This window comes from Mus caroli, chromosome 2, assembly GCF_900094665.2.
Source record: "Mus caroli chromosome 2, CAROLI_EIJ_v1.1, whole genome shotgun sequence".
NCBI lineage: Eukaryota > Metazoa > Chordata > Mammalia > Rodentia > Muridae > Mus > Mus caroli.
The window spans coordinates 147,395,779-147,423,170 of NC_034571.1; the positions used below are offsets into that span (position 1 = coordinate 147,395,779).

Consider the following 27,392-nt stretch of genomic DNA (forward strand, 5'->3'; position numbering starts at 1 on the left):
TAGACCAGGCTGGCCTCGAACTCAGAAATCCGCCTGCCTCTGCCTCCCGAGTGCTGGGATTAAAGGCGTGCGCCACCACGCCCGGCACTGTTTTATTTTTTGAGTCAGGGTTTCTCTGTGTAGCTCTGGCTGCTCTGAAATTCACTCTAGACCAGCCTGGCCTTGAACTCAGAGATCCACTTTCCTTGGCCTACTGCGATTAAAGGCATGTGCTACTGCCAAGCTACAATATAAATGTTTTGATATTCGTATGTTGAGAGCACAGCGGAAAGGTCTTTAAGCCCAAAGATCTCCAGGAAGAGCAGGAATGTTTAACCACAGGGTTGTTTTTCCAAGGGGAAAGACTCAAAACCTGTTTTTCCATTCACAAAGTTGGGAATTGGAAGTGACCAAGCTGCTGGTCAGTGGTATCTGTTGGACCAGACCACAGCAGGCTCCAGTATAAACTCAGGAACAAAGGGAGTTAGTAATCTAAATGATCCTCACAGCTAGGGGGCTCCCCAAGCCCCCACAGCCCAGACAGCGACAAGTCCTAGGAATGACCCTTACATTATCTGCATAGCTAGAGGCTCCTCCAAGCTCCCACAATCAGGACCAGAGGTGGCTTATAGCACAAATGACCTCTCGGCTGTTAGTATGACGGAGACCAGGCCAGACCCTTCCTTAGGCCTTTAAGCTTGTACAGGTAGCCTCCTGTCTTTAGAACCCATCTTCTCGGAAAAAATGACACGTACCCTGAGTTGAGTTTCAATGTAATTGTTCCTTGTGCACCAAGGATTGTATTACATCAGGAAAGCTATTCCAAATTATACCGTTTAAATTTGTTGGGAATACACCACACAGCAACAGACTCCCCGAAGTCTTGATCTAGGTTAATGAAGTAAATCTGAACCAATTTTTCATTCTCACTTCTTCACAGTTCATTTCCCTGCCATGACCATCTTCAGGGTCCCCTTCACCCCTAAGCACCATATACAAACTTAATGAAAATCAAAATACTTCTTTAAAGAGTACAGATGTCTAATGGCCTGAAGTTGTTCCAGAGTATACACGTATCCATAAAAACCTTTCAGTGCTTTTTAAAATTGCACTTATGATTTGTTTATATGTGGGCATACTCATGCCACAGCACTCACATGGACATCAGAGGACAACTTCAGAGAGTCACTGTTCTCCTTCCACTTTTATGTGGGCCAGTGACTAAGTGCAGGTAATGAGACTTAGTAGCAGCCCCTTCACTGAATGAGCAATCTTGCCAGCCCCTCAATTCATTTAATGAAGTAAATATAAATACTCAAAGCCAACACAATCTGTCGGCAGAAAGCTATAGATCCATTTTTTTAAATTATGTGTTCTTACACCAATGTGTGAGATTCTAAATCAAATTTTAAATAGACCTTGGCAGTACTTTAAAGGAAGTTTGTTAATGGGATTCAAAGCAAACTCCATATCAGAAAACTGAGAGAAGACGTTATGTGATTATCTCCATTAATGTAACATACCCCTGTCTCCAATACTGGGTACTGACTCTCTAGTTTTACACATGCCTTTTATTTGGGAGTGAGGGGACACTATTAGGGTGGCAGTTTACTTCTTTATTTAGAGACTGGGTCTCACTCATTATGTACACCACATCTGCCTGCCTCTGCCTCCTGAGTACTGGGACTAAAGGTATATACCACCATTCCATCTTAGTCTGGGCTAGCAATGTGTAAGGCAGGCTAGCCTTCAAGTCTTGATCCTGTTGTCTTAGCCTCCAGCATAGTTGGATTATATGCCTACCTTATCTGTCTGACTTAATCATTCATTCTTGATAATTTTCTAAACTTGAAAAAAATACAATCTTTTCTTTTTTTCTAAGTACTTTATTCCATTCTTGTTTGTTTGTTTGTATCGTGTATATGAGTGTTTTGCCTGCATGTATGTCTGTGCAGGATGTGTATGATGTGCCTGTATAATCCAGAATAAGGCATCAAATCCCCTGAAACTAGAGTTACAGACAGTTGTATGCTGCCTACAGACAGTTGTGAGCTGCAATGTGGATGTTGGAATCAAACCAGGGTCCTATAGAAGAGCAACCAGCGCTCTTCACCACTGAGCCGTCTCTCCAGGCCCATGCGATGCTTTCTTAACATGACACAAGGCTAGCATGTAACTCTGTGGCAGAGTACTTGCACATATGAAGCACATCACATACACAGAAACCAACAATACAGATCAGCAGTCTGCTTCATAGGAGAATAGGGGTCTATCAGTGAACACAGATGTATTAAAAAAAATCAGTAAAATAAAACAGGAGCAATATAGGTTAAAAAAACTGAACAATAGAACTATATTATAGTTGCTGGTATTCTAAAGCTAATTATATTTCTCCAAAAAAACTGTTTGCAGGAGAAGTCTGCATGTAGCTTCTGGGAACCTGCTCCCAGTTGGTTCTGATTGGTAAATAAAGATGTCAACAGCCAATAGCTGAACAGGACAGCAAGGTGGAATTTTAGGATTCCTGAGCTTGGGACCTGGAGCAGGAAGAAGAAGAAGGATAAGCCACGCCACCCTGGTGAGTGTGGAGGAGACCACTTCAGGACAGAGAGACATGGCCACCACATGAAGGAGTCAGGAGAGCACGGCCCAGAGGGCTGCCCAACTGGGTCCAGAGCAGCCAAGATAGAAGATAAAATTTAGTAAGTAGTAACTCGGAATTATGGGCAGGAGGTAGGTTCTCTCAGTAGTGGAGGTGAGGCAGTTTCTGTGCTGTTTAAGGCATATTAAAATAGAAGGGCTGTGTGTGTGCATTTCATTCGGGGATGGAAACCACTGGGGCAGGTAGCGAACCAACCTGCTGCTGAGACTGATTTAAAAAATTATTATTACACTGTATTCTTGAAAGTCAAACAAAAGGCAGATGAGAAAATTTAGCAAAGCAGCACAATGCAAAATTAATATATAGAAAAATAGCAGTTGTTACCCATATAATCATCAACAGGTGGGGAAATATTTCTTTTTAATAGTGACAAAAAATTAAAATCTTTAAGAATTGACAAAAAAGAAAGTTCAAGATATAAAAAGAAAACCTTAAAATACTTTTGAAGGGAGTTGGAGAAAGAAAGAGCTCATTGGTGAGAGCATTTGTTGTTCCTGTAGAGGACACAGGTTCAATTCCAAGTACTCACAAGGTAGCTTGTAGCCATCCGTAAGTCTAGTTCTGGAGATCTGAGGCCTTCTTCGGCCTTCTTAGGGCACCATGCACACACATGGTGCACATACATACATACATGCAGGCAAAATATTTGTATATATGAAATGTTTTAAAATACTTAATGAAGGACAAAAAGAATTTTAAAGACATGGATAAAATGATACCCTCACAGGTAAAGATTCCTATGTTTCAATTCTCCCTAACTTATAATTTTATGACAACCTAACTCTAAAATTTGTAGGGAACTCTGAAAAAAAAAAAAAAAAAGATTATAGAGAGGGATTAAGCCCCATCAGGTTAAAACATGTTATGAGGGGCTGATGAGTTGGCTCAGTGGGTGAGAGTGGTTGCTGGGCAAGCCTGATAGATTTGGAATCTAAATCCCTAGCATCCAAACAGAAGCTGGGCATGGCTATGTGCACACCTGTAACTCTAGTACTGCCGGATGGAGACAGGAGGATCACTGTGGTTTGCTGGCTACCAGTCTAGTTCCAGGTTCTAAGAGACCTTTTCTCAAGTGAATACGGTGGAGAGTGACAGAACAAGGCAGCTAAAGTCATCTCTGTCCTCTAGGAGAAAATGGTTCTGTGTTCAGCCTTACACATACACAACACACACAATGCAATACATATTAAGTTAACAAACACTGATCCACACTATATTCTCAGTAGTTAAAACTACCATAAACATTTTTATAAGTGGATGGGAGATTAATAGAATTTTGAAATTTTAATATCTCATAAAAGTGGAGAAAAATGATTTCCTTTCCTTCTATGATATTAGAACAAGGTAGTTAGCTATCTAGATGATAATAAAAGTGATTCATTTCTTTCACTATATAATAACTCCAAACAGACCAAAAACTTTACATATAATAAGTAAAACTCTACATTTTAATATTATAGAAGCACAGAGAATTTATAACTTTCAAGAGGGGAAAAGTTTTTCTAATGACTCAAAATTTAAGCCCTGTAAAACTGATCAAAAAACTGGGCATGATAGCACACATCTCTAATCCCATCACTCAGGAAGCAAAGGCAGTGATCACAGTGAACTCAAAGCCAGCATCTACTTAGGCTGTTCAAGGCCAGCAAGACTACATTTGTGAGACCCTGTCTCCAATGATGATGATTCATTCATTCTCTCTCTCTCTCTCTCTCTCTCTCTCTCTCTCTCTCTCTCTCTCTCACACACACACACACACACACACACACACACACACACACACAGAAAAAAGGACAACATAAGAAAGAGGAAAAACAAACACCTACAATCATTATCACCAACAAAAAAGCGAATCTCAGGGCTGATGTTTGATGTTTGATGCAAGGCTTGGCCTGAGCAAGGACAACAAAAGAAAAAGCAAATGAAGGGGGTGGGGAGGGGAGGTATGTATAGGAATGTAAATTATATGTATATGTTTTTATATATAAAATAAAAATTTGGACCGGAGAGATGGCTCAGTGGTTAAGAGTACTGTCTGCTCTTCCAGAAGTCCTGAGTTCAATTCCCAGCAACCACATGGTAGCTCACAACCATCTGTAATGAGATCTGACGCCCCCTTCTGGTGTGTCTGAAGAGAGCAACTGTACTCACATACATTAAATAAATAAATAAATAAATAAATATTTTTTAAAAATTCAATAATTTGAACAATTACTTTGTCTAAAAATGGGTACAGGTTGTAATCAAAAATTCAAGAATACCAGGTGAATTCAATGTAAAGAAAAGTTTAGGAGCTCACTGAGCTAGAGTTTGCACTCTACATAATGAAGCTTATTGTTGATGACACACACAGTAGGTAGCAAAGCTACAGCTACAGACACTAGACTTTCTCAGATCTATAGGGCAGCTTGCTGTTAGGAATTCTGAAGAGGCAAGTAAATCATTTAATTTGGAGGTTTTATGTATGTCTCTATTCTCTTCCAAAACCATAGACAACTGACAAATTCACCTCTTTATCTAGTAAATCCATCCATATTTCATATATTCAGCACAACTGATGACTCAAATGCTTTGTTGGTGATGACTTTTTGAGACAGGGTCTTCCTGGGACCACAGGCTGGCCCTGAACTTAGTATGTGCAAACTCACGATCCTGCCTCAGTCAAATGCTGGGATTACAGACTGACCTAGACACGGCCAAATGCTCTTCTATCAGACAGATCATTAGTTAACCTACATGCCAACGGCAGCTTGCCAAAGTGAAATATTTTGCTGTATATTAAGCTCAAAATAACTTCTTTTTAAAAGTCAGATTTGGTCAATGAGATGACACAGTGGGTACAGGCTCTTGCTGCCAAATCTGGTGATATGAGTTCAATTTCTTGAACCTCAGATGGTAGAAGGAGAGTACCAACTCCCTTCTAACCTCTACACACACACCATGCATGGCACTCATGCATCCACATACATATACATGTATCATACATGTTTACAAAACTTTAAGGAACTTTATGGACTCATGTATAGTTCCTAGTTTAGTGTTTGTCTAACATATCTGAGGCACTAGGTTCAATTCCTAGTACTAACAAAAAAATTAAAAGTTTATTTCCAATTAAATTCTTTTAGTTGAAACTAAGTCTTTCAAAAAATTCAAACTTTTATTTTCATTCTTCATAATTGACAGACCTGTTAAGAACTCTCTGACCACTCTCAGAGAAGGTAGTCAATAGGACCCCTCTCCATTCCTCCCAGGACCTAGACAAAGGGGGAAAAGAAAGAGGAAGGAGAAAAACATCAGATGAAAAGACTAAATAAACCCAGCAAATAGAGTCTAAGTAAATGTTGATGACTGGCCAAATTCTACTTATTATTACTTTGTCAATTTACTCTAGAAAGAGCTATAAAAGACATACAGTCTCTTAGTACAGTGGGTTTTAGCAAATGAACTTTATTATTAGCAAGTGTTCAAGGTATTTTCAAAACAGCTGTATAATGCTTACTTACACATGTAAATTCATTCTCTATGTCATGATCTTCATGGTTTGTACAGTTTTCTTAATGAGGATAGCCTGGACCACACAATGTGTTCTAGGCTAGCCTGTGAACTACACTGAGACTCTGTCTCAAAGGAAAGAAAAAGAGGAAGAGCACGGGAGAAGGGAAAGGGAGAGAAGGGAGAGGAAGAAAGAGGGAGACAGAGAAAGGCAGTGTGTTTGTCCAGAATGGAACCCCTAAGGGATTTTCACTATGGGTCAGCTCACAATCTAGGTGACTTGCCTCAGCTCACCCAAATGCTCTGCATCACTATTCATGTTTTAAACTATAAATAAATTGATAGCATCATACATTTTAAGTTAGTATTTACTTCATACTCTGAAAAACTTATTTTATAAATGGCAACTGCAAAAACAAACAAAGAAACAAATACATAGAAACACAGGTGTCCTAAGTTCACAATTTTTCCCCATTACGGCTACTTTACCATTCAAACATGGAAATGAAATAAAGCCTAGAGCCCATGCAAGCATTTCCTAACCTTAGTATTCACTTTTCAAATAGTAACATCAGCTCGTGTACATATTCAGAAAATACAGCTTTATTTACTGTTCATTTATTTAGACAGAATCTTGCTGTGTAGCCCAGGCTAACCTAAAACTCTTAATCTTCCTGCCTCAGCTTTCTAAGTGCTAGAGCTACAAGTGTGTCCCATCTCATCTGACTTTGACTAGCACCAGTTACACTAGCATCATTGCGAAATGGAGAGAGAGCTAGGCTGCACATGCAGGGGAATGGTGTGTGTGTGTGTGTGTGTGTGTGTGTGTTTTCTTGTACTTTCACTTTTCACTGTGGCCTCTTCTCATCAAATTGTATGAGTTGGAGCAGAACACAATTCATATGAACCAAAGACTCCTGAACGTTATATAACGACAGGGCAGACCTATAGCTAAACAGACTTCTCAGGTTCCTTTTAGGTTTTAAAACATTCAAGGACTATAAACAAAACATTTATTTTTTTTCCAGTGTAAATGGGTAGGAAACTGTGATAACTAACCTTTATTAGAAAATTACCTCATAGTTCAAAATAAAACTGTACAAATATACATTTGGAGATTAATAGAACTAAAAACTCTACATTCAAAAACACACATAAACACCAGGGCAGTGGTGGCGCACGCCTTTAATCCCAACACTCAGGAAGCAGAGGTAGATGGATCTCTGAGTTCCAGGCCAGCCTGGTCTATAGCGTGAGTTCCAGGACAGCAAAAGCTATACAGAGATATATTTGTATACATAAACAATATTGTAGGGTTACTTATAATAGGAAAAAAATCAGAAATATCCATTGACTAATACATAAACAGAATATGCTATTAATAAAATTTAATTAGATATTATTTTAAGATTTAGAAGGCAATGTATGATATCTTAAAGGTGTGGGGGGGATCATAGCTAGGTGTGGTGGTGCCAATATGCAACCCACACCTCAGAAGAAGAGGAAGGAGGTTTGAAAGAATTTTCTTAAAAAAGAAAAAAAAAAAAGACAAGAAAAAAAAGTTGTAGAACAATTCATAAAATAACTTCCTAAGAGAAAATATATCAGTATATATATTGAATTTTCAGAGTACAGAGAAAACAAAGGAGAATCACATTCTGCTATTCAACTCATATGATACATTTGGAGCTGGGAATTGGAGAAAAGGAGATTCTAGCTTTCATGGCCTATAGGACAGGTGTTCAGTTTGTTGCAATAAACTACTGCTATGGGAGTTTTAAAAAAAAAAACCTTTAAGTATAATTCATAAAACAAAAGAAATAAGAAAATGATAAGCATGATAGTTACTTAAAACTGATATTGTTATATAAAAGGTAGCCAAATAAAACTCTTAGAGACTACAGAATAAAAATAAATTCTAGATGCTTTTAGGTAGGCACATAAAGACCTTTTATGAATTAAAAATGTACTTGCAGGGGGCTGTGATACTCTAAAAGGATATTATAGCTCAGTTGGTAGAGCACCTACCTCACATGCTTGAGGTTCTGAGTTGATCCCCAGCACCACACAGAGCAGATGTACTGAGTGGCTCATGACTATAACCCAGTACTTGGAAGGAGCCAATGTTTGAGGTCATTCCAGCTCTATAGTGAGTGAGTCTGAGGCAAGCCTGGTTTGCATGGGACCCTGCCTCAAAACTGCTTTTTTGTTTCTACTTCACAAATGAAAGTTCTTAACTTTAAATGTGTGTGTGTGTGTGTGTGTGCATGCATGTGTGTGTGTGTGTGCGTGTGTGTATGCATGTGTGTGTGTGTGCATGCATGTGTGTGTGCGTGTGTGTGCGTGTGTGCATGTGTGTGCGTGTGTGTATGCATGTGTGTGTGTGTGTATGCATGTGTGTGTGCGTGCGTGTGTGTTTTAAAGCAGATACAGGGTTCAGTTGTTGGGTTGTTGAGTATTTGCTATTTTTCCAGCAGACTGGATGGAGTCCAGTTCCCAATACCCATGTTAAGCAACTCATAGCTTCCTAAAACTTCAGCTCCAGGGATCTACTGCCCTCTTCTGGTGTCTGCAGACAGACAGACAGACACACGCGCGTGCAAACACACACACAAACACACACACAAAGAAAAAAAAAAAGGCAGAATAAACTAACACAAAATCCTGCAAAAGGAGTCTCTCCCATCCTATTCTCACACGCTTGTGTGTAACTCTCCACCCTAGCTTTGCCTTCAGTTACCTCCTGACACTGAAGTTTATCTTTAATAACACCAGTTTTGGTTATACTGAATACAACTTTATGTGCATCATATAAATATAAATGTACAGTATCAAATCATACTTAACAAATGGCCAACTCAGATGAAAAGTAAATGAGGCAGATGAGCTCATTATCATGATATCTTCTCTCAGATATACATTTCTAAGAAACCACAAAAGAAAAAAATGCAACTTTTACAAAAGAAGGATCTGGCAATTACCACCTTAGCCCTTTGATCATTCAAAAAATAACAAATGTGGCAACAGGGATGCATCATCAGAGTTAAGCATTGCAGGACCAAGTATTAAGTAGTATGACATTTCCTTAAAAATGGATTAGGAGCTGGAGAGATGGCTCAACAATTAAGAGCACTTGCTCTTAATAGGACTTGGGTTCAGTTTCCAGCACCCATGGTAGCTCACAACCATCTGTAACTCCAGTTCCAGGGGATTCTATATCCCCTCTGGCCTCCATGAGTAGCTAGCACACATACTCATACTCATAGGCAAACACTCATACTCATAAAATAAAAATAAATACATTTTTTAAAATATGAAGAACTTGGTGGGGCTGGAGAAATGGCTCAGCAATTAAGAGCACTGACTGCTCTTCCAGAGGTCCTGAGTTCAATTCCCAGCAACCACATGGTGGCTCACAACCATCTGTAATGGGATCTGACGCCCTTTTCTGGTGTGTCTGAAGAAAGCAATAGTGTACTCATATACATAAAATAAATCTTTTAAAAATATGAAGAACTTGAAAGACGTAAAGTTATGAGAGAACAGAGACAAGATTTTTCTGTGTAGCCCTGGATATCCACTATTTAGATTAGGCTAGCCTTGAGTTCAAAGATCCACCGGCCTCTACCTCCTTCCAAATGCCAGAACTAAAAGTGCATACCACTATCCCTGCCTAGGAAATTCTTAAAGGTGAATTAAGTTCACTTAATTTTACAACAGAAGAAAGTCTCTTCAACGCAAGGAGACAACTTTGAATGATAAGCCACCCTTTTATTGTAGTAATAAATTTAATAAATTGCTCCTGAACCACGGAGGACTAAAATGGAAGCCTAGTAGCCTGATACATATTTTAAGGTTGTTGGAATATGTCATAGAAGAATATGTTGATCAAAGCTGTATCAGTCTAATTAAAAAAAAAAAAAAACCTAAAATTAATAGAGCTGAAAAACTAACTGAACTCTCTCGAAGATTCAAAATACCTTTAAAGAAAGCTAGAAACATGACTATAGAGAATGGAAAACCATCTCTCTATAATCCCTTAAGCATAACTATGCAAACCCAAAAACATATTCCTAAACAAACAAGATGAAGTTCTAATCATCTTACTATTTGTGATCCACCTAATATTAAGATCTAATCAAGGACAGACGGAGATAGCATCTTCCACATTATCTCTTAGATTTCTAGCCTTCAAAAAGACAAGAGTGAAGCGGACATCCTTTTTTCTTTCTAAAGTAAAATGTACTTTATTTCACTGCCCGTAAACATGTGGCAGACCTTTTGGGGCTGGTTAAGAGGGAAAGGAAGAGAGTCTAGAGCTGCCTGCAGTGTGGGTGGGGGCTCAGAGAACCAGAAGGCTGCTGGGAATGTGTCCTCTCAAGGCCATGCAGATGAGGTTTCTGATGGAAAGGAGTACTCTTTTGGGAACTGGAGTAGAGGCCACCCTTGTTTCCTTGTGGCAGAGAGTTTGGCTTCCTTGTATCCTTGTCCAGAGGCATCTTGGAAGACTGAACTTCCAAGTGATCAACCAGTGTACCTAGCTGAGGAGATAGCAAAGCGGCAAAGTGTCCAGGCTGCAGCGCGGCTGCTCCTAATGGCTTATGGGTAAATGAGAGCAAAGGGATCTTCTGAAGACAAAGCTTACTACAAAGAAACGAGAGCAGAGGAGCCAGAGGAGGAGCCCGGGATCTAAAGAGGAAAGGCTTTCCAGAACAAGCTCTAACCAAGAAGACTAAAGCTGACAAACAGAGGCTGCCGGTGTTGCATTCCGGCACTAAGAAGGATTCCTCGAGGGGGCCCCAGAAAAAGAGCCGCAAAGCTGCCTGGGAACTCTAGTTTGCTGGAAAGGCATCCTTGACTTCAGCCTTGATTCCGGGGGAGGGAGGGAGGCCCAGATGCAGCCTTTACACGCACCAGGCCTTGGCAGCAACACTGCTGTACAGGAGCTTGTAAAGGCACCAAGAATGTAGCTATGGAGTCCCGGCTCTCACCACGGCTGAAGAGGAAACCCAGTGAGACCAGGAAGAAGACTGCCTTCAGGCTGGAGTCTCTGGAAAGAGTCTGGGGTGATGCTGCCTCACGTCAGCGTGGTAGTCAAGCCCAAGAAGACCCCAGCCTGTGAAGACTGAAGCAGGAGAGAAGTCCAGCACAGTCCCACAGGAGAGAAGCATCGAGATGACCTGATTCACAAGCCTGGATCCATCTATGCATGTGTCTAAGTATCTACACATTTACACACATTTATAAAACTACAGAAATATTTAGTGCCCTTGGTTTCATTCTCTGTGTACTTGAACTTTGTAGTAAAAAATATTTTTCATTATGTTAAAAAAAAATCGAATCAAGCCTCTGAAGACACTAAACTTAGCGTCTATTACTGCACTATCTGCTTAGATTCAGGTTGTACTATACACATTTGTTCATAAAACTGATGACATAAACCACATTGTTTTAGATATAACCCATTTTTAAAAAATGTCAACACATTACATTGCCCTTCTTCTTTTCAAGGTTCAAATGCTCACTTATTGGCATAGGATTTCCTCAGCACCTTGCTTCTTTGACTAAGCTGTAAAGCCTTTTTCAGCCTGACACACTGGATAACATTACTGAGCCTGGGCTTGCTGGGAGGCTATTTCTTTCCATAAAGTTAAATGCCACAAGCTTCCGGTTGAATTTATATATGTAGCTTTACTTTGGGGTTATACCTCATTTGGCACAGTTATTGATAGCATTTCCTTTGCAAGGAAAATAGCTATCAATAGCATTGTTTCTTTTCAAGAAATTTCCCTCAATGAATATAAAGGACAATAATTTTGCTGATAGTCAGGGAATTGAAAGTCCAACAACATGTTCATCTTTACAAGATCTTCCAAAATCTTTTTGGTGTGGACTCTGATGTGATCATTACTCTTTCCAGCATTGTTCTGGCTTTACTAGTAAGAGCTCAATTTATTTAGGCATTGAATTATATAATATATAATGCATGCATTAAAAAAAAAAGATTTAAACTGAGCATGGTGGCCCATGCCTTTAATCCCAGCACTCAGGAGTCAGAGACAGCCAGATCTCTGTTAATTCTAGACCAGCCTAGTCTACAAAGTGAGTTCCAAGACAGCCAGGGCTGTTACACAAAAAAAAACCCTGTCTAGTAAAACAAAACAAAACAAAAAACAACAACAAACAAAAAAATCAAACTACCACCACCACCACCAAAATACTGTAAGTAATTTAAATTTTTTATTTATTATAATTGTGGGCACACATGCACACACATGTATACATATAGAGATCAGAGAATAACTTTATTTTTCTTTTTATTTAATCTTTTTTTTTAAGATTTATTTATTATATGTAAGTACACTGTAGCTGTCTTCAGACACTCCAGAAGAGGGCACCAGATCTTGTTACGAATGGTTGTGAGCCACCAAGTGGTTGCTGGAAATCGAACTCAGGACCTTCGGAAGAGCAGTCAGTGCTCTTAACGGCTGAGCCATCTCTCCAGCCCCATTTAATCTTTTTTTTTTACAGTCAGATTTTATCTACCTTCTGACTGTTCCCCATCCCATACCACACACCCCATCTCGATGAGGATGTTCCCATCCTCCCACCCCCCACCCCCCCACTAGACCTCCCCATTCCCTGGGGCCTTCAGTCTCTTGATGATTAGGTGCATCTTCTCTGGCTGAGCACAAACCCGGCAGTCCTCTGCTGTATATCTGTTGGAGGCCTCATATCAGCTGGTGTATGCTGACTGTTTGGTGGCTCAAGTGTCTGAGAGATCTTGGGGGGTCCAGGTTAGTTGAGGCAGCTGATCTTCCTACATGGTAGCCCTCCCCAGCTTCTACCAGCTTTTCCCTAAGTCAACCACAGGGGCCAGCCGCTTCTGTCCACTGGTTGGATGCAAATATCTGCATCTGACTCTTTCAGCTGCTTTTTGGGTCTTTTGGAGGGCAGGCATGATAGGCCCCTTTTTGTGAGCGCTCCATAGCCTCAATAATAGTATTAGGCCATGGGGCTTCCCCTTGAGCTGGATCCCAATTTGGACTTGTAGCTGGATCTCCTTTTCCTTGGGTTCTTCTCCATTTTTCTCCCTGCAGTTCTTTCAGACAGGAACAATTATGGGTCAGAGTTTTTGACTGTGGGATGGCAACTCCATCCCTCACTTGATGCCCTGTCTTTCTACTGGAAGTGGGCTCTACAAGTGCCCTCTCCCCACTGTAGGGCATTTCATCTAAGGTCCCTCCCTTTGGGAGAGTCTTTCACCTCCCAGGTCTCTGATACATTCTAGAGGATCTCTCCATTTCCTACCTCCAGAGGTTGCCTGTTTCCATTCTTTTTGCTGGCCCTCAGGACTTTAGTCCTGTTCCCTCCACCCAATACTTGATCATCTTCCCCTCTCCACCCCCCCCCCAGTCCCCATTCCCACCCAGGTTCCTCTACTCCCCTCCTGTGATTGCTTTCTTCTCCCTCTCAAATAGGATTGAGGTATCCTCACTTGGGCTCTTCAGCTTGTTGACCTCTTTGAGTTCTGTGGATTGTATCTCAGGTATTCTGTACTTTTTTGGGGGGGGCTAATATCCACTTATTAGTGAGTACACAACATGCATGTCCTTTTGGGTCTGGGTTACCTCACACAGGATGATATTTTCTAGTTTCATCCATTTGCCTGCAAAACTCAGGATGTTTTCGTTCTTAATAGCTGAGTAGTATTCCATTGTGTAAATGAACCACATTTTCTGTATCCATTCTTTTTTTGTTTTTTGTTTTTTTTTTTTTTTGTTTTTTGTTTTTTTGTTTTTCGAGACAGGGTTTCTCTATGTAGCCCTGACTGTCCTGGCACTCACTTTGTAGACCAGGCTGGCCTCGAACTCAGAAATCCGNCACTCACTTTGTAGACCAGGCTGGCCTCGAACTCAGAAATCCGCCTGCCTCTGCCTCCCGAGTGCTGGGATTAAAGGCGTGCGCCACCACGTCCGGCTCTGTATCCATTCTTCTGTTGTGGGACATCTGGGTTGTTTCCAGCTTCTGGGTATCACAAACAAGGCTGCTATGAACATAGTGAAACACGTAGTCATGTGGCACGGTGGGGCATCTTTTGGGTATATGCCCAAGAATGGTATAGCTGGATCTTCAGGTAGATCTATTTCCAATTTTCTGAGGAACCTCTAGATTGATTTCCAGAGTGGCTGTACCAGTTTGCAATCCTACCAGCAATGGAGGAGTCTTCCTCTTTCTCCACATCCTTGCCAACATCTGCTGTCATCTGAGGTTTTGATCTTAGCCATTCTGATTAGTGTAAGATGGAATCTCGGGGGTCATTTTGATTTGCATTTCCCTGATCACTAAGAACTTTGAACAAGTGCTTCTCAGCCATTTGAGATTCTTCTGTTGAGAATTCTCTGTTTAGTTCCATACCCCATTGGGTTGTTTCATTTTTTTGGAGGTTAGCTTCTTGAGTTCTTTATATATTTTGGATATTAGCCCTCTATCAGATGTGGTGTTAGTGAAGATTTTTTTTCCCAATCTGTAGGATGCTGATTTGTCTTATTGACTATGTCCTTTGCCTTATAGAAGCTTTCCAGTTTCATGAGGTCCCATTTATCAATTCTTGATCTTAGAGCATGAGCCATTGGAGTTCTGTTTAGGAAATCTCCCCTTGTGCCAATGAGTTTAAGGCTCTTTGCTACTTTCTCTTCTATTAGATTCAATTTATCTATCTGCTTTTATTTTATTTTAGGTTTGCTGTTTATTCAATGCTAAATGTTAAAGAGCTCTTACACTGTCGCAACCATGCCTGAGAACCCAAAGAAAGAAATGGTGCAATGGACAGCCTCATCCACCCAGGCAGTGTATTAAAACTTGATTCATATGCATTTTGATAATTCACAATCTTAAAAAATTATAACAAGACTTGCAATTTAACATCTGCTGCAGGTCTTCAGCGTTCCAGTACAGTGTGCCATTAAACAAACCTCATGATGTTTCTGTTCAAGTCTTAAACCATAACCCCAAACAGAATGTGTGTATGTGTCTAGCTGGAGTAAAGCATACTTTAAGGGAAGTTTGTGGCTCAAGGTGTGAGATTTCTTGTTAAGGTTTCTGGCGCCCAAATGAAGTCTTCAGTTTAACTAAGAATCTCAAGCCTCTAATCACCCAACCTCCTCCTGGCTGCTTCAGATTAGGCCAACATTCTTGCCCAGAAGTGGCATACAGTCTGGTAGGAGACACTGGCCTACACCTCCTGCTTCCCACACTGCTGATCACTAAACTGCAAGACATGCTCTCAAGCTGGGAAAACATCCCCCATTACCCGTTCCACTCCTGTCAGTAGTGAGCAAGTCTGAACTGTGTTCGACAAAGGGATTCATTTACAGAGAGAAACCCAGGCACTGCCATCGTATCACATAGTCATATGCCAATATAGAGTATGTGTACTGAACCATTTGTAGTGACAAAGTAGGTAACTGACAGACTATTTCATTAGGTAGAAAGAAATTTATCAGTAACCTCTTCTACGAGCCAAGTACTACTAGATAGTTAAATTGTAAACAACAGAAATTCTACATTACTGGCTATTCCCCTGTCTCTCCAAGTGAATACCAAACATACTCCCAAGGTGAATGTCAAGAGCTGGCTAAACAACGAATGGATCTACAGAATAGCCCATAACCTTCACATCTGGGGCACACACAAGAATTTATCAGACACCATGCCAGATTCATACACAACTTGGTGTTTTGTTCCTGTTGCTTTGAACGGTTAAAAGCCAGGTCAGTGAAACCCTCTCCTGAGCAGATACCACACTCTGTCCACAGCAGTGAGCAGACACCACACTCCATCCATAGCAGTTCAATTTAGATCTGATTAGGAGGCTTGAGCAGCACCTGAAGTGCAGCGGATCCCCTGTCTTTTATATGTATCAAAGGCTATCTGGTTCCACCTAAGAATTGGCAAATTCATAGGGCATTTCACAATTCCAATGCTTCTTTCAGACTATTTCTCCACACAATATGCCCTTAAAGGACTTACTACAAGTCGAAGCAAGGCCTTAATGTGTAACCAAACAAACACTATCTGAATGAAAAATTATTCAAAGAAACAAGACTACCCCCCACCCACTCCCCATTTGGTAGACTCGAGTTTGGTTGAATTAAACCCATAGTTACCTCATATAACTAAAAACTTAAAGTATAAATCATAAGCCCCACACAGATGATCCAAACACATCATTTCTGACAGCGGCTTGTTCCAGGGAGTCTAACATAGCCACAGCCTACAGAGTTTGCCTTAGGATGGGCACAGAACAGGTTAATTAAGGTCACTTAACTCTTCGTCTTTTACAGTGGATCAGAACCCAGATGGCTGACTTCTGAAGGCTCTCTGACAGGAATCCAATAGAGTTGGTTTCAAGGTTCACACAGACACTAATAGCTGTAACTTCATGTAGAAGTTGTGATCCACATGAAATCCACAACTAAGGGCAGCAAATCTGAGCTAGTCAACCTTGCGAAGGCTCAGCATCTGAACATAAAGATGTTTGAAATGGCCAATGGCTGCAGGTTTAGTTTTATATGCAGAGCAACTATGGAAACACTGTTGAATCTAATTCACAAATATTTAAGACAATAAAACACCCCTAAATCCAACACAAATCAAGATCAGCCATGACTCTTGAATTTCCATAGTGCAAAAGGGACAGTCACTAGACTTGAAGTCTTCAGTCAGTCACTGTAGATCCAGAAATCAAAACGATGAATGGCTGTTCTTGGTGGTTAGCTGTGGTCTAGTTACCTTGGAAGGCTTAGCAAAGACCATTCCTTAGCTGTACTGTGTGTGGCTGTACTTCTGATTCTCAAGCACAGCATACTGGTTGTCTAGCTGAAGCTGAAGGGCCTGGTTTTTTGAAACCTCCCCCCTACCTCTATTTTTGTGTCTTACTACTTCAAAGCTCTCCTCCATTTCTTTATCCCAAGGGAAAAGAAATGTAATCAGCAAATATTTCTTCTTCATTAGGGAATTTTGAAAGTATTCTTCCTCAAATTAAAAAAAAAACCAACAAAACAAAACAAAAAAAACCCCAAGATTAATCCTGGAGAGACAGGAAGNGAATACAAAAATCCTTATCAAACCATTTTAAGTCTTCAATTGATCAGAAAACATGTAATACTATACTGAAGCTCTGAGGTCCCATCTTCTGAATATTCTGGGACCAACTTGAAAACAACCAGAAAGAAGCTGTATAATGACATTCCTTCTAAGACTCACTTCTAAGTTTTCGCAGTTAGTAGATAATATGTCTTTATGCATAAGGGCAACAATTTCCTCATTCAAGTAATGTTCTCATCATTCAACAATTTCTCCTCCCTTTTGCTTTGGGGGAGTGGTCTGATTAGATCAGGTACAGAAAGATGTGTGTGGCAAGTCACTGCTCTCCCAGAGTCCCCCACATGTGAGGACAGAACGGAGAAGCAAGTCCAAGTAGAGGTCCAAATTCAAGCCAGCTGTGCTCTCAACGAGGTGAAAAGGCTGGGATTTACTTTAAAAACACCCAAAAAACTTTTCCATCTGATGCCATTTACATTTCTTCCCATTTTATTTACTTTTGAAATTCATGTCCCTAATAAGATGTAGATGTGCCATATGTGGTCATTTAACTTCAGGTAGTACTCATTTTAAGTACCTGTTCTGGCTCTCTACATGCTTGGCAGTGGACTACAGGGATGGGCACTGTGAATCACTGTGTATTTCTGGTGGTCCTTGTTGTGGTTAGCCTTGCCCCAGGAGGCCTATATACATCACTAGGCATTGTTGGCTCCAGGGTTTCTGTAACTGTTACTGGAGCAGGAGGTGCTTGTACCGAAGTGGTTTTATTCCAGGGACCTGGAGGGAGATTTTTCTGCTCCACTGCCACCTCTACCTTCTTCCCAATTATCTTCTGGATCTTCTCTCTTTTCATTATCATCATCTTCCTTTTCACTTATTTGCATTGTCTGAACTCTTAATCCACTGTAATTAACCTCTTTTTGCTGAAATTCTTTCCATTCATTTTCATCCTTCGTTATGGTCTTGCTGGCAGGGCCTGTACTCCCGCCATCTCCCAGCCTGGCACCAGAACCCAAGCTCCCGCTGTCACTCTCCTCATTGGCCGCCTGACTGCTCTGTTCCTTCTTCTTCTTGTCCCTCCTGGCAAAGAAGTTGTCCAGGCTCCGCTCTTCAATCTCAGCCATGGCCGCTGCCCAGATGGGTGAGATCTATCTGGTTTTATTGTTGAGGTCCTTGATCCATTTGGACTTGAGCTTTGTGAAAGGTGACAAATATGGATCTATTTTCATTTTTCTACACACAGACTGTCAGTTAGACCAGCACCATTTGCTGAAGATGCTTTTTTTTTCTACTATTGTATATTTTTGGCTTCTTTGTCAAAGATCAAATGTCTGTAAGTATGTGGCTTTATTTCTGGGTCTTCAATTCTATTCCATTGATTGACGTGTCCATCTCTGTACCAATAGCATGCAGTTTTTATCACTATTGCTCTGTAGTATAGCTTGAGATCAGGGATGGTGATTCCCCCAGAAGTTCTTTTATTGTTAAGAATTGTTTTCGCTCTTCTGGGTGTTTTGCCCTTCCAGATGAATTTGAGAATCACTCTTTCCATGTCTTTAAAGAATTGTGTTGGAATTTTGATGGGGATTGCATTGAATCTGTAGACTGACTTTGGTAGGATGGCCATTTTTACTATGTTAATTCTGCCAATCCATGAGCATGGGAGATCTCTCCATTTTCTGAGACTTTCAATTTCTTTCTTGAGAGACTTGAAGTTATAGTCATACAGGTCTTTCACTTTTTTGGTTAGAGATACCCCAAGATATTTTATATTATTTGTGGCTATTGTGAATGAAGTAACTTTTGAGAGTAGGTTCTCTCCTTCCACCATGTGGGTGCTGGGGTGCAAACTCAGGTCATAGGTTTGGTGGCAAGCACCTTCCCTGCTGAGCCATCTTGCCAGGCCTAAAATGATTCTTAAAATTCTCTAATTAAAACTGAACAATTATTTAAGAGAAAAAAAGATGTTGGTATTTGTAAGAGATGCATGCTGAAGACTTTATAGCATGATATCAAAATGTCTTTATTTTTGGTTGTGAGCCTAGCCTTTAACAGCTAAGCCATCTATCTCTCTCGCCCAAGATGTCTTTATTTTTGTATGGTTTAACACATTAAGAATATAGCCCCCCCCCCGAAAAAGAAGAATATAGCAACGAGCTGGAGAGATGGTTCAGTGGTTAAGAACACTGGCTGCACCCTATAGGTAGAACAACATTACAAACTAACCAGTACCCGGGAGCTCTTGACTCTAGTTGCATATGTATCAAAAGATGGCCTAGTCGGCCATCACTGGAAAGAGAGGCCCATTGGACTTGCAAACTTTATATGCCCCAGTACAGGGGAACGCCAGGACCAAAAAGTGGGGGTGTGTGGGTGGGAGGGTATGGAGGACTTTTGGAATAGCACTGGAAATGTAAATGAGGAAAATACCTAATTAAAAAAAACCAAAACAAACAAACAAAAAAAACAAACAACACTGGCTGCTCTTCCAGAGGACCCAAGTTCAATTCCCATCACCTACACGACAGCTCACAACTGTCTGTAACACTAGTGCCAGGGCATCTGACCCTTTCACCAATGCCCAGTGCACATTTAAAATAAAATTAAAAGAAAAGGAATATAGCAACATGTTGAACAGAGATGGCAGGCACTATTTAGGTTTTGTGTGTATGAAAATTTGTATGATAAAGTATTTAAAGCATCAGCCAGTCCCCTGCTAAACTGTGATATATTGCAACTGTGCTGCAAGTAAAACAAAATTGTAAAATCCAATATTAACTAGTAGCTAGTAGCAATAGAAACTGGTAGTCATTCTAAGGAATAATATGACAATGTGGCCAAAAAGTAGTATCCTTAGTCCTAATTCACTTAGTTTTAACTCACTTTAGGGAATATGATCTAGCAGAAAAATGGGAAGGGCATATAAACAGATATTACAAAAATACAATTGAGAACAGAAATAAAAACAAACTGAAAAAACACTTAAACATCAAATATATCAAGATATTGATATGTGGATTATTTTATATCCACTAAAAGTGAAATACACAGACATGACTAAAAGTGCATCAATTTTGTTACCAAATAATAAAAACAGTTTGAGGCCAGTGTGGTCTACAGAACTAGTTCTCGGACAGCCAGGACTACACAGAGAAACCCCATCACAAAAAAACAAAAACCAAACAAACCAAACAAAAAATCTGCAGTGACATCCTGCTCACAAACACTGTACAGCCACCAAAGCCACCACTGTGCAAATGTCCTAGACCTGAAACCCATGCCACCAACAAACTGCTCTGGCTTCATCTCCACAACTCAATACACCAGCAAACAGACACCTCACCATTCCATTGCCTAAATAACTTTCAACTTTTTTACATCCAGCATTCCCTTGATTCACCTCTTCATTTGTTGCAATCTTACTCTCTCATTCATTTATTTAGTCAATTTTTTGATTGTGTACGCGTGATGTGTATGAGACATATATGCCATGGTGCCAATGTAGAGGTCAGAAGACAAATTTGTGGAAAGCAGCAAGCACCTTTACCTACTAAGATATCTTGCTGGCTTATTTAGAAAATTTTAATTTAATAGCTCTGTGTCATCTCAAATGCTACCTATTAAGGCAGTGGTGGTGCATGCCTTTAGTCCCAGCACTCAGAGGCAGAAATAGGTGAATCTCTGAGTTTGAGTCCTTCCTGGTCCATAGAGTGAGTTCCAGGACAGCAGAGCTATACAGAGAAACCCTGTCCGGAAAAACAAAACAAAACAAAACAAACAAAGAGGAATTGTGTCCTCAGATCCACTTAAGGCTTTATTCTCAAAAAGGGGATTAATTTGAAATAGGAAACTAGTTAGGATGAGGAGACTCTAATCCAATGATTCTTATCTTTTTAAGGACACTTGGACATAGAGACACTGGGATACTTCCACATGTCAACAAAGAAAGAAACCAGAATATTGTGGTGGGAACAAACAGCACCAAAAACTGATGTAAGGTGGGAAGGGCGGCATAAGCCTCCAATCCTGGCATTCGAGGCTGAGGTAAAAAGGCAGGATTGTACCCAAACTCTGAGGAACCATGCCTTGTTGGCTTATTTAGAAAATTTTAATTTAATAGCATCTGAATAGTTCTGAATATATCATCTCCACATATGTTGACAAGTTAAATATACCACAAAATTTTTCTACTGAAAATCCATATTTGTTTTCTTGGTACTGGGGACCCAAGCCAGGCCCTTGAGCATTTGAAACAACCACTCTAATACTGAATTACATATCCAGTCCCAAAGACACTATATCATAGGAAACATTCATAGCTACTTATTATGTAAATTCATATAATATTGCTATGCACACATGTTGCTCTTAGCTAACTCCACAGTGGGCACTAAAGGGTTAAATACATTCTGTGGGGAGTGCTTACTCTGCCTTACTCTCTTCTCACTATCTTGGCCAGGCTGGGTAGGAAATAGAAATCCTCCTGAATATTGAGATTACAGGCATGTGCATGGCCCCTACCTAGCCTTGATTTTCTCTTAGTCTAGTAAAATGCAGTTTACCTAAAATCTTCCCAGCATTGCTGGCAATCGGAGAGAAAACAATGGTGCTTTTGAATTTCTCCAACTGTTTAAAGTTCTTCAAGTCTGGGGCTGGAGATTGCTCAGCAGTTAAGAGCATTGGCTGTTCTTCTAGAGTCTCTTTAAGTTCAATTCCCAGCATCCATATGGTGGCTCACAACCATCTGTAATGGGATCCAATGCCTTCTTCTGGAATGTCTGAGAAGTGTCTACAGTGTACTCAATACATAAAATAAGTAAATAAATCTTTAAAAAGTTCTTTAAGCCTATATTTTATAGAAAGGCCACGGAGTTACTTTCATAAAACAAATAAATATGGAAAAGGACCTTGTGAGATACTCAGCAGGAAAAGGCACTTGCTGCCAAGCCTGATGACTTAAGTTCAATCCTTTTGAGCCATACGGTAAAAGGAGAAAACAGACTCCTACAAGTTATCCTCTGACCTCATAACAAAATTCATAACCAAATATAATTTTAAAAATTAATAATATTGGAAGATACTTAACCCAAAGAACAACTTCCCAAAAGGAATCTGATACACAAATTCATCACTATTTCTTCCCATGAGATGTCTGTTTGATCTTCAAAACATGTAAATAAATGGGCACCATGGACTATACAGTCAACAAGTTTAGTATTAGTAAATGAGCTGGCTGATGAGAACGTTTTGTGTGCACACTGAGAATGCTGAAGTTAGACATCGATATCTACAGAACATAAATACCGATTTATAGCTCAAGTGCACTTTAAATGATTACTCCTACTCTAAATGATACAGAATAGGAAATCCCCCCCCCAAATTAACTATGTGTTCTGATTTGTATATAAAATTTAGCTTATCAAACTGTATGGCTGCCATTACTCCATCAAAGGGTTTTTTTTTTTTTTTTTTTTTTTGGTTTTTCGAGACAGGGTTTCTCTGTGTAGCCCTGGCTGTCCTGGAACTCACTCTGTAGACCAGGCTGGCCTTGACTCAGAAATCCTCCTACCTCTGCCTCTCAAGTGCTGGGATTAAAGGCATGCACCACCACGCCCGGCTCCATCAAAGGGTTTTATTCCCTTTCTGTATTAATTTATATAAGCCTCTAGACATTTATTAGTTTAAAAAATATTTTACTAGTTACTATTTGTTTATGTATGCATGCTTAAGGAGCTCAGAGGGCTGTCAGATCTCCTGGAAATGGAGTTATAGGCAGTTGGAAGTTGCCTAATGTGGGTGCTGGAAATTGAACTCAGGTCCTCACACTCTGCAAGAACGAGATTACACACTTACTTGTTGAGCTACTGTTCCAGGTCTAGCGATTTATTAATTAACTCAACTCCTAGACACCCACCATATATATTTTTTAGAATAAAATAGAAAAAAATAAAGAAAATTAACAGTAAATAAATATGCTAGATTACACAATAGGTAGACAATGGAGACAAAGGCACAATGTAGGAGCAACACTTGGCCCAGCCCTCAAGAAGCATCCAAAGAGCAGGGAGGGAACAACCCAGCTCCATCACTTCTCTTTCTCCCTGCATTGGTCCAGTACTTCACAAAAGGGCTTCTCATCCTACAGTTTTCATTGCAACACTAAAACCTTTGATGGCTTCCCACTGTTTAGTCAATCAAGTCAAACTCCACAGCCTGAAACAAGAAGAAATAGAACATTCAAAGTCTTCCATGAACCAGGTGTGTGGCATAAACCTGCAATCCCAGCACTCTGGAGGAAGTCAGGAGTATCTCAAATTCAACACCTGGCCCAGAGAGAAGATATTTCAAAACAAAACAACAAACACAACCAGAACAGTCTTCCATGGTTCATTAGCATACAATGCACAAATTAGGAAGACAGGCTTTGCAACTAGACTGCCTGAATGCAAATTTATTATCAACTAATACCTATATTTCTTGCTTAGTCTATAAAAAGTGATTTTTAAAAACCAAAAGCTTCTTCAAGTTATTATGAAAATCAGAAGAAAGAAAGAAAGAAAGAAAGAAAGGAAGGAAGAAAAGGAAAGGAAAGAAAAAGAAAAGAAAAAAGCAAACTATTTGTGAAGTGCTCAGCTCTTGTGCAGCAAACCCTGAGCACTAGTGCTGCTCGGAGAAGTTTATCTATCACTATTGCTGCCATTCACTCTTCATTTTGAGCCTTATCTCCAAAAACACTGTGTAACAACCTGGTTTCCAGACAAACTAGACTCTTATTTTTAGGGTGCATGTGTCAAAGGAAAACTTTATTAAGTCAGTTTTCTCCTACTTTAATGCAGAGTTCTGGCCATCAAACTTGGATGGCAAGTGCCTTTATCTATTATCTTTATCTGTGTCACAAACTGGACTCTTTACTATTTGCTAAGCACACACCACTATACTCATGATGCATCAGTCTGTATAGTAGTATCATCTTCAAGAATTAAGATCGGGCTGGCGAGATGGCTCAGCAGGTAAGAGACTGCTCTTCTGAAGGTCCTGAGTTCAAATCCCTCTAGACATTTATTAGTTTAAAAAATATTTTACTAGTTACTATTTGTTTATGAATGCATGCTTAAGGAGCTCAGAGGGCTGTCAGATCTCCTGGAAATGGAGTTATAGGCAGTTGGAAGTTGCCTAATGTGGGTGCTGGAAATCGAACTCAGGTCCTCACACTCTGCAAGAACAAGATTGCACACTTACTTGTTGAGCTACTCAACAGTAGCTCAACACATGGTGGCTCACAACCACCGTAATGGGATCTGACGCCCTCTTCTGGTGCGTCTGAAGACAGCTACAGTGTACTTATGTATACTAATAAATAAATCTTTGGGCCTGAGCAAGCAGGGACTGAGTAAGCAGAGCCAACCAGAGGGAGAGGCGTTGACTAGAACAAGCAAAATATGTGTCCTATTCAATTTCCAACAACTACATGAAGGCTCACAACCATCTGTACAGCTACAGTATTCATATACATAAAATCAATAAAGAGATCCTAAAAAAAAAAAAGTTAAGCTCCTCACCATTCTTGATATTCCCTAACACACTACAGACACTTATCACACATACTCATCTTGGTGTCCCTCAGACTACAGTGCAGAGCTCTGGCCAGTTTGTGGCGTGCATGGCAGGTGTGAAATGTTCAGAGAATGCGCTCCTCCTTCCTCTCCCGTGGAACTATGAAGACATAGCATAAGTACAAAGACCTCTGTTTTGCAATAGTTTTTAAAGCTGGCTATCAATTTTTCTATCACCAGTGTGGTAATTTCTAATATAGCACAGCACCCAAAAATAGTAGATGCCTAAATATCCACAGAATTGAACTGAATTTTACCTCATCTTATAAATTAAATTCTCACTTTACTGTGTTCAAACTCATTCTCTTGAATATATTTTAGTATTTAGCCTGTCCACAAGTCCAAGTCTACTTTTAGTTATTCTGACCTTATCCCATTTGCTATATCTTAGTTTAGGAGACAATATTCAAAATCCAAAAAAGAAAGATTCAGAAAATCAAATGTCTATAGAGCATAAAACTAAATACTGCAGACCATGAGGAACTAGAAAATACACCTGCTAAGTATTGCTGAGTTTTTCTATGAAAGAATATGAGCTTAGTGTTGACAGATCTTCCAGGTTTTTAAGACAAGTCAGAAATTCAGGGGTTTGTGTAAAATTTTAAAGGCATTAAAAATATTGCATGAGCCAAACAAAATATGTGTGCAGGTCAAAGCCAGCCACAGGTGGCTAGTTTGTATCCTCTGCTACAAAATTACTGCAAAAGTGAGGAATTTGGGAGTTAAGGCAGCCCTAAACCAAGCAATTCCTTCCAACCATCTCAGCCTAGGTCTCAATCATTCTGACTTAATCTGAGAGCCAAATATATGTGACAATTTAGTGAACTATAGTGAATCCCTACTTTGTGCCAGGTGCTGGGGAGTGAGACCTGTACAGTGGCTATAAATAGCAGTTAACATTTATTGAACATTTTGTAAGTGCCAGGCACTATTTTGTGTTACATGAGTTAGTTTAATCCTTTTAGCAACTCTATTAAGATTAAGCGCAATTTTATTATTTCATTTAGGTATAATCACTTATCTCAATACCAATACTGACTAGTGCCTGCTTTCAAACTGGAAGCTTCTTGGTGGAATCTGGGTTCCTAATTTCAGCTTTCCTGTTTACTAATTGACCTGAGAGAGATTTACGTAACTTTGTGCCTCAGCTTTATCTTTAAAATGAATATATAAAGAAATATTTTAAAAAATAATCCAACAGAAAAATATAATCTAACAGAACAAGCCCCAGCCAGGTGTAAATTGTACAAACCTGAGACTACCTCAGTTAACCCACTCAGCAGATTCCAAGACAGTCAGTTTGCTATCACTTAACAATAAAAAGTAGCCAGGGGTCTATATCATATCATATTGCAGGTACACAGGGTGGAAGGGGAATCCAGCCAGAAGAGCAAAGATGGCAATTCTCCGTGGTGTAGAAATTGGACAGCAAAGTAAAGGCTGAACAACTAATGCATCCAAAATAGATCAGGGGTTAACAAACATTTGCAAAAGAGTCTTTTCAACTTTGTGAGCTGATATAAATTCTCTGTAAGAACTGCTCAATTCTGCAACTGGAAGCACTTACAGCCATGGATACTATGTAAATCAGTGTGGTTGTGCTTCAATGAAACATTGTTTACAAAACCCAGGTTGGCCGACAAGATTTAACCTATGAGCTAGTTCGGTGTTCCCTAAGATAGGAAACTGTGACTCCTACACTCTAGGATTATTCTTTGCATCCTGCCACTACCTTTTATGTCAGCTGACACCTCTAATTTCTAACCAAATACTATACTTCATTTAACAGCTTTGGAATGGTAAAATACAAAAATGAAAACAACAACAACAATAACAAAAATCTACAACAATAACAAAACAAAACCCCTCTAACTTATTATCTGTGACAATTTTCTATTCATTTTTATTTCACTGGGAAAACAAAATGTTTTTGACAGTCATCAAATTATAGTTTAAAATACTCCCTTATCATTCACAGTACCGGTTATCAACACCTGAAATAGCTAATTCTGCTCAGTATCTACTCTCTGAACCTTAATTTTGGCCCTTATTGTTTCTTTCCTTTCTCTTCAGTCTATCCTCCATATCTGAAAAGAACATTTATTTGTGTTTGGAAGATAGCTCCGTTTGTAAAGTGCTTGTCTCCCAGGCATGGGGAGCTTTGTTCCATCCCAGGAATCAATTAAAACAAAGTAAAACAAACACACACACACACACACACACACACACACACACACACACACACAGGTATTTTGGTGCACAGTTGAAATCTCAGTGCTGAAGAGACAGACAAGCAGTAAACTTGTGCTTACTGGCCAGCTAACCTACCCTGTTTGACAAATCCCAGCCCATCAGGAGACCCTGCTAATAAATGGACAGAGTGATAGATAGATAGACCAACTAATAGACAGACAGATGGCTGCATGCCAAACTGAACAGTGCCTAAGAAAAACAACAGAGCCTGAACTCTGGGTTGTACAAGTATGAGCACACATGTGTGTGTGCTCTCTCTCTCTCTCTCTCTCTCTCTCTCTCTCTCT

General features: G+C 39.9%; 2 protein-coding genes and 1 pseudogene across 6 annotated transcripts in view; 1 reads left to right on the plus strand and 2 right to left on the minus strand.

Annotated features, from left to right (window-relative positions):
* Ncoa6 (nuclear receptor coactivator 6) overlaps window positions 1–27,392 on the minus strand; it is an 84,054-nt gene that overhangs the window by 53,296 nt on the left and 3,366 nt on the right. For 4 of the 5 annotated variants that reach the window (XM_021156359.2, XM_021156358.2, XM_021156357.2 and 1 more), the window contains exon 2: window positions 5,827–5,895. The exons of the other annotated variant lie outside the window; for it this stretch is intronic. The gene's annotated coding sequence lies outside the window, so the exon portion shown is untranslated. The remainder of the gene's footprint in view (window positions 1–5,826; window positions 5,896–27,392) is intronic. 5 annotated transcript variants of the gene reach the window in all.
* Window positions 16,704–18,440, minus strand: LOC110289939 (annotated as a pseudogene).
* LOC110307398 (basic proline-rich protein-like) overlaps window positions 26,249–27,392 on the plus strand; it is a 4,965-nt gene continuing 3,821 nt past the window's right edge. Inside the window, exon 1 of the mRNA XM_021179646.1 lies at window positions 26,249–26,285. Coding sequence (XP_021035305.1) covers window positions 26,249–26,285 — 37 coding nt within the window. The remainder of the gene's footprint in view (window positions 26,286–27,392) is intronic.